The sequence below is a fragment of the Equus caballus genome, chromosome X (assembly GCF_041296265.1).
Source record: "Equus caballus isolate H_3958 breed thoroughbred chromosome X, TB-T2T, whole genome shotgun sequence".
NCBI classification, from domain to species: Eukaryota; Metazoa; Chordata; class Mammalia; order Perissodactyla; family Equidae; genus Equus; species Equus caballus.
The window spans coordinates 69,393,644-69,400,672 of record NC_091715.1 but is presented as its reverse complement, the minus strand read 5'-3'; the positions used below and the strand labels follow the sequence as shown (position 1 = coordinate 69,400,672).

The 7,029-nt window shown below is 38.0% G+C and overlaps 1 protein-coding gene across 1 annotated transcript; it reads left to right on the top strand.

Moving 5' to 3' along the window:
* The first annotated feature begins 2,561 nt into the window (after positions 1-2,561).
* NAP1L2 (nucleosome assembly protein 1 like 2) lies at positions 2,562-5,245 on the top strand. Its single transcript, XM_001504966.5, has one exon. It carries the CDS (start codon positions 2,975-2,977, stop codon positions 4,328-4,330), a length of 1,356 nt encoding a protein of 451 aa, XP_001505016.3. The 5' UTR covers positions 2,562-2,974; the 3' UTR covers positions 4,331-5,245.
* The last annotated feature ends 1,784 nt before the right edge of the window (positions 5,246-7,029 follow it).

The following is a 7,029-nucleotide window of genomic DNA, read 5'->3' as shown; positions in this document are numbered from 1 at the left end:
CAACATCCAAAATGTTTTCATATTTCCAGACTGAAACTCTCTACTCATTAAACAAAAACTTCCTTTCCCATCTGCCCCAGATCCTGGCAACCACCATTCTACCTTCTGTCTCCATGAATTTGACTACTCTAGGTACCTCATATAATTGGAATCATACAATATTTGTCTTTTTGTGTTTGGATTATTTCACTTAGCATAATGTCTTCAAGGTTCATCCATGTTGTAGTATGTGTCAGAATTTCGTTCCTTTCTAAAGCTGATTCATATTCCATTGTGTGTGTGTGTATATACATATATATATATATATATGTATATACACACTACATTTTGTTTATCCATTTCTCTGTCAATGAACATTTGGATTGTTTCCACCTTTTGGCCATTGGGAAAAATGCTGCTATGAATATGGGTGGAAAAGTGTCTGTTTCAGACCCTACTTTCAATTCATTTGGTTATATACCCAGAAGTAGAATTACTGGATCATATGGTAATTCTATGTCTACTTTTTTGAGTCTCCACCACACTGCTTTCCACAGCAGCTGCACCATTTTACATTCCTCAGCAATGCACAAATGTTCTAATTTATCTACATCCTTGCCAACACTTTTTTCTATTTTTATTCTTTTAATAATAGCTAACCTAATAGGTGTGAAATGGTACCTCACTGTGATTTTGATTCTCATTGCCTGTTGATTTGTAGGAGTCCTTAATATATTCTGAATATTAATCCTCTATCAGATGTATGATTTGCAAATATTTTCCCCCATTATGTGGGTTGCCTTTTAGCTAACTCTGTTGATAGTATCCTTTGATGCAAAAATGTTTCTAATTTGAAGAAGTCTGACTTCTCTATTTTTTTATTTTGTTTCCTATGTTTTTGGTGTCACATATTTTTATTTTACATAATGAAACACATCATTCTCTTTGTGGTTTCTGTGACTGCCTATACAACCATGAGTGACTCTTCAATCTTAAAATTAGATGAACATACTTTGTCCTTTAATAATTTAGCTTAACTACATAATATATTTAAATAACAATGGATTTTGTTTTAAAATTACATTTACAGAAACTAAGGACATTGGAATATGTTAATGAGAGGGAAAAGTTTATAAAAGAGTGTCTTCTGCTTTTACTTTGAAAAACCTTCAGCTTAAACACAACACATCTGCAAACAAGTCAGAAAGAAAACGACCAAAATGTTCACATTGGTTCTCTCAGAGTTGTGAGACTACTAGTGATTTCTGTTAAACTCTAAAAATTTCCTCATTTTCCACATTTTTTTAAATGAGTATATATTGTATTTACTATCAGATAAGTAGAAGAAATGTTGCAACTACAGAACCAGAAAAAAAAAACTTGTAATGCAGGGACTTATAACGATGAAACTACCAGATTGATACAAGAGCCTGAAAATTGAATTCTGTAAATACTGTAATGGTATACATGTAACACACAGAGATAAAATGAGTAAAAAGAAAAATTTACCTATATACTGAAAGAATCGGTAAAAAAATACAATGTGTAACCAGTGTTTATCTCTGTGATAGTAACACAATATAAATTATTGTTCAAATCTGGAAAATCATAGACAATTAAAATTTGAAAAATTGTTCAATTAATAAATGATCAGCATTGGAAATACAAACAAAATAAACATCACCAATGATTTCTGCCTAGAGGAAATTTTATAATGACTGCATAGTATTCCATCTTATGAATACTCTATCATACATTTAATCATATCTTTTAATGCTGAGATTTAAATTATTTTTAATAACTCATAAGTGTCAAGCAAATGTTATGAATTTTTTAAAGAAATATTTCTTTACATTTGAGCATTTCTTTTTAAAATTCCCAATGACTTTAAAGACAGCATCAAGAAAGAAGAAGTGTCAATATTAGGACTAGGTTACTGATAAGCCAGATAACTGGTTTATTGTCTTGTGTGTTCACTTGTCATACAGTTGGATACAGCACTTTGGCTCTTTATCACAGCTCCTCTTTCACTCTATCCCCCATCTAACCTCCTTTCACCACCCCACTCCCCACCCCAGGAAATGCTATGAGGATTTTCCAATCTAAAATTACTGCTCACTTATCATGTAGCTTGTGGAAAACACAGAAAAACAGAATATATAATATTTAAATCACTGGCAGTTACACCACTCTGAGACCAGCATTGCTAATTTTTTAGTGTTTTGCCTTCTAGCCTCTCTTTATAAGTTCCTCCACCAACCACCTCTCCCCTTCCCAGAACTCAGACTAAAATGGATGGGACAGACTTAGGATGGATAGATGCCTTGTCCTCTCTTAGCTCTTTTGGAATTATAAAAGTATAATACCAGTTTAAAATTTAAAAAATAAACTAATAAAATCAGGATTTCTACAAAACTCGGGGGTGGGGGGAGGTGGAGGACCAATGGGAGGTGGATGAACCAGCCATATTAGATAACCTGGGAAGGTGAGCAGAATTGGAAACTTTAGATCTAATAATTTATTGGCTCAGAGTTTGTCAATCACTACAGTCCAACAAATAAGATTAGAGCTGAGTTGTGGAGGAGGGAGGGAGTGACGCAGCAATCTATTTGCACCACGAAAATCTAGTCAAGAAGGCTGCGTAATCATATTGCGGCACGGTTTTCTGTGGCAGCAGCTGCTTGCGGCGTAGGTCTGTCCACGGCGGCTCTCTGCAGTCTCTAGCTCTTTACTGCAGGACCAGTTACGGCGACCATCCCCGCCCTCTGCACCCCAACACAGGCCACCGCTGCCTCAGTCTGGTTCTCACAGTCTCAGCGCTGCCTTTATACCGGCATCAGTCTCCACTGTTGCTCCCGCAGTTCGACCGTTACCATTCCTTCCACCTCTGCCCCAGCCACCGCCGCTTCTGATATTCCGGTGAGTCTTTCCCCGCGGAAGTCAGGTCTCCTGATCTTGGCGGTAGCCACCTTAGGTGTGTACGGTCTTTTGAAAAATGGCCGAGTCAGCCGACTACAAGGAACTGTTAGAATCCAGTCAAGAAGAGGCTGGTAATAAGGTAATGATGGAGGGACCCAGGGAACAGCCAGAGCGCGGTGAAGAAGCCGCCGCTGGGCCTGGGGAAGAAGGGGAAAGAGGTGAAGATGCTGCTGCTGGGTCCGGGGAAGGCGGGGAAAAAGGTGAAGATACTGATGAAGACTCAGACCCAGACCGTCCAAAAGGACTTACCGGTTATCTTTTAGATACTGACTTTGTTGAAAGTCTACCTGTGAAAGTTAAGTACCGTGTGTTAGCCCTCAAAAAGCTTCAGACTAGAGTGGCCAATCTAGAATCCAAATTCCTAAGGGAATTTCATGACATTGAAAGAAAGTTTGCTGAACTGTATCAACCCTTATTGGAAAAAAGACGTCAGATTATCAATGCAATCTATGAACCTACAAAAGAGGAATGTGCATATAAATCAGACTCTGAGGATTATGATGAGGAAGAGATGTATGATGAGGAAGAGATGTATGGTAATGAGGAAAGTCTTGTACATGAGTACATGGATGAGGGTGATGGTTATGAGGAAGATTATTATGATTATGATGTTGAGGAGGAGGAGGATGACGAAGACGATGACGATGATGATGATGATGACATCGAGGCTACCGGAGAAGAGAATAAAGAAGAGGATCCTAAAGGAATTCCTGATTTTTGGCTGACTGTCTTAAAAAACGTTGACACACTCACTCCTTTGATTAAGAAATATGATGAGCCTATTCTGAAGCTCCTGACAGATATTAAAGTGAAGCTTTCAGATCCTGGTGAGCCTCTCAGTTTCACTCTAGAATTTCACTTCAAGCCCAATGAATATTTCAAAAATGAGCTGTTGACAAAGACCTATGTGCTGAAGTCACGGCTAGCATTTTATGATCCCCATCCCTATAGAGGAACCGCAATTGAGTATTGCACAGGCTGTGAGATAGACTGGAATGAGGGAAAGAACGTCACTTTGAAAACCATCAAGAAGCAGCAGAAACACCGGATCTGGGGAACAATCCGAACTGTGACTGAAGATTTTCCCAAGGATTCATTCTTCAATTTCTTTACTCCTCACGGAATCAGCTCAAATGGAAAGGATGGAAATGATGATTTTTTACTTGGTCACAATTTACGTACTTACATAATCCCAAGATCAGTATTATTTTTCTCAGGTGATGCACTGGAATCTCAGCAGGAGGGAGTAGTTAGGGAAGTTAATGATGCAATTTATGACAAAATTATTTACGATAATTGGATGGCTGCAATTGAGGAGGTTAAAGCCTGTTGCAAAAATCTTGAGACAATAGTAGAAGACATTGATCGCTAAAGCAGAGTGTACTTGGCTGTGAACTTAATTGGTCTAGATCTAGTTATTCAAGATACAAGAAGTTAATTACAGTCTTGTGTTCTGAATTTTTCTTGTAGTGTCAGTTAAAACATATTTCTCAATACTGATTCATTTGACCTTGCATTTTAGTAACAGAATGCTTTTGGGAAGTATAGACTGTGGTAAATGATTTAAGACGTTAACATAGTGTTGTGTAGTTTAATCCTTCTGAAGTCCTTTTGTTATGTAGCTATTAATCTGTGGCTGTAAATATTATCAGAACTGGTAAATGATATCAATATTTATTTAGAAAGAAAATCTTGGCTAACCAATCCAAGGTTTTTTGCTGCTGTTGTTCACTTCTTGTATTTGTGTTTTCTTAGTCCTTTAGCTGGTGAGTTTAATTTCATTTGTGCCCGCTTCATTTTGCAATAAACATGCAGTGGAGTTTAAAACTTCAATGCCTAAGAAGAAGCCTGCACATGTTTAAGAATTTCAGGCAAAACTACGTTTATTGTTAATAACAGCTTGTTCATAGGCTCTTGTATTTTATGTGACCATGATAAATACTGAAACGTAGTCGTATTGAGGTTATTGTTTATCAGTGAAGTGTTAATCACAGTATTTTCAAAAGATTGCCGCATATTGTTTGTGTAATTGTGTAAACTGTAATACAGTGTATGATTTCTCTTTTCCTATAGTACATTTAATCATTCATTGAAAGTTATCACTTTACCATTTACGAAAGTATTTTTCTTCTTCTTTCACTGCAAAATAAAATGAATAAAAATTTTGGTGGTTCAGGTTTTAAAACTGATCTTTTTTTGTGATTATAAGAGTAATAAGTTCATTGGAGGACATATGGAAAATACTAAAAAAATACATTAATTAAAACCAAAATCCGTATACCCACTCCTCAAGGATAAGCACTATTAATGTTTTGATTTATTTTCTACTATTCTTTTTCTATGTGTTTATATATGCATGCAAGTTTACTAACACTATACTTAGCTGTAGAAAGAAAGTGTATCTTTTTTTATTGTTTAGAATTTATCTATTCTTAATCCTGAGTCCACCTCCACCCCCAGGGTTACAGAAAAACAAAAATCTTAATGTGAATCAGTCCACTAAACTCACTGCTATTTAATAATTTAAACACTGTGTAAATACAGGTTTCTGTGTCTTAGTCTATATTTCAGATTTCCCTGCTTTTCCACAATGTCACCTGGATGTATAGGGGCTTTTACTGCTTTATGACATGATGGGGGCGCACTGGCTGGGGACAACGGGATGTGGTTGGTCAGAGAGCTGACTTTATCCTGGAGCTGACTTTGCCTTCCTCACATGTGAGAATCCAAAGGTTTAGCTTCCCCCTTTGGCAGACTCTGTGAATGTCACATCTATCCCTCTGGGACAGCAGGGAACTTCTTAATCTCTTACATGCCATGAGAGAGCTGAGAGTGGCTAGGAAGTGCTAACTCTGTCTCGTTATTGCTGCCTAGCCACTCTTCCATGCCAGGTGGTTGTGATGTGATCCCACAGAATTATAAAATGAAAGTGGAACAAAAGCTCCGCTACTCGTGACCTATTCTTCCACTATTGAACATACCTCCTCCTTCGGATTTTGGCTCAGAGAGGTAAGTTTATAACACTGCTTGCTTTTCTTGCCTTTGTCTCATCTCTCTGCAGTCAAGTGGGGAGGGAAGCATGGGCTTTTTCTCTCCTCTCCCTGTTTGGACAGGACCTTCCTTTAATATCATACCTTTCTACCAGGGACAATGGTAGATGCTGACTTGCCTTTCTCTAGGGTTGCAATAGTTGGCAGCGTATAGGGAAACAAAGACAACTTACTATTTAGGGGAACCAAATCAGGAAATAACTTCCAATGTATACTTAGTAAATGGAGACTTTTTCACACCTTTCATCACCGTTCATCTTAACCTATATTAAATTGCTGATCCCCCCCCAAACTCCTCCCCCGCACACAAAGATTGGGCCCCTTTTAATTGTGGTTACTATTACTGAACATTAAAATGTTAGAAATGTGGGTGTGTCTTTCCTGATATTTCATGGAGGAGGATCAGGCATCTTGAAGTTCCTCCAGTCCTCTTTCTCTTGCTTCCATAAGATGGAGCAGTAAAGCTGTTCCTGGGCTTTCTATAAGAGCAGGCCATGCCTTTTTGCTGTATCTCACATGTCAGTGGCCTCCAGCCAAAAACCACCCATATTTGAACAAGTTGGATTTATTCATTATTGCTGTGAGGGAGAACATGCGTCATGGGGAACTGTTGTATTTTATCAGTAAGTGGGTGTTATAAAACATTGCAGGATTTGGGCTTTAGTTGCGGGATTTGGTGGAGGGTCTAAGGAGGTAGGGGGTTACTCTATATCATTGGGACAATTTTATGATTGGTAGCTCACATCTTATCTATAGGGAGAAGAGACTAGAATAAAGTTAAGGCTGTAATTGGTAAAGAGGTAGTAGCCACTTATTTTAGCTAGAATGGCAGGGGTGTTTGGTATTTTTTGCTTGTCATAGTGGCCTTGTTTTTGTCTGTGCTTGGGCAAAATTAAGTCACCTTGCTCTGTCTCATTATATTGTGGGTCCCAGAGTAACCTTGTCAGAGGTTGGTATTCTGTGAGACGGTTTATGTCCAAGATGAGAATAATGTGGCCTAGCTGTGAGTACCAGGCTAGCT

Coding starts and splice junctions, on each gene's coding strand:
- NAP1L2 (XM_001504966.5), top strand. CDS start 2,975: ATGGCCGAGTCAGCCGACTACAAGGAACTGTTAGAATCCAGTCAAGAA.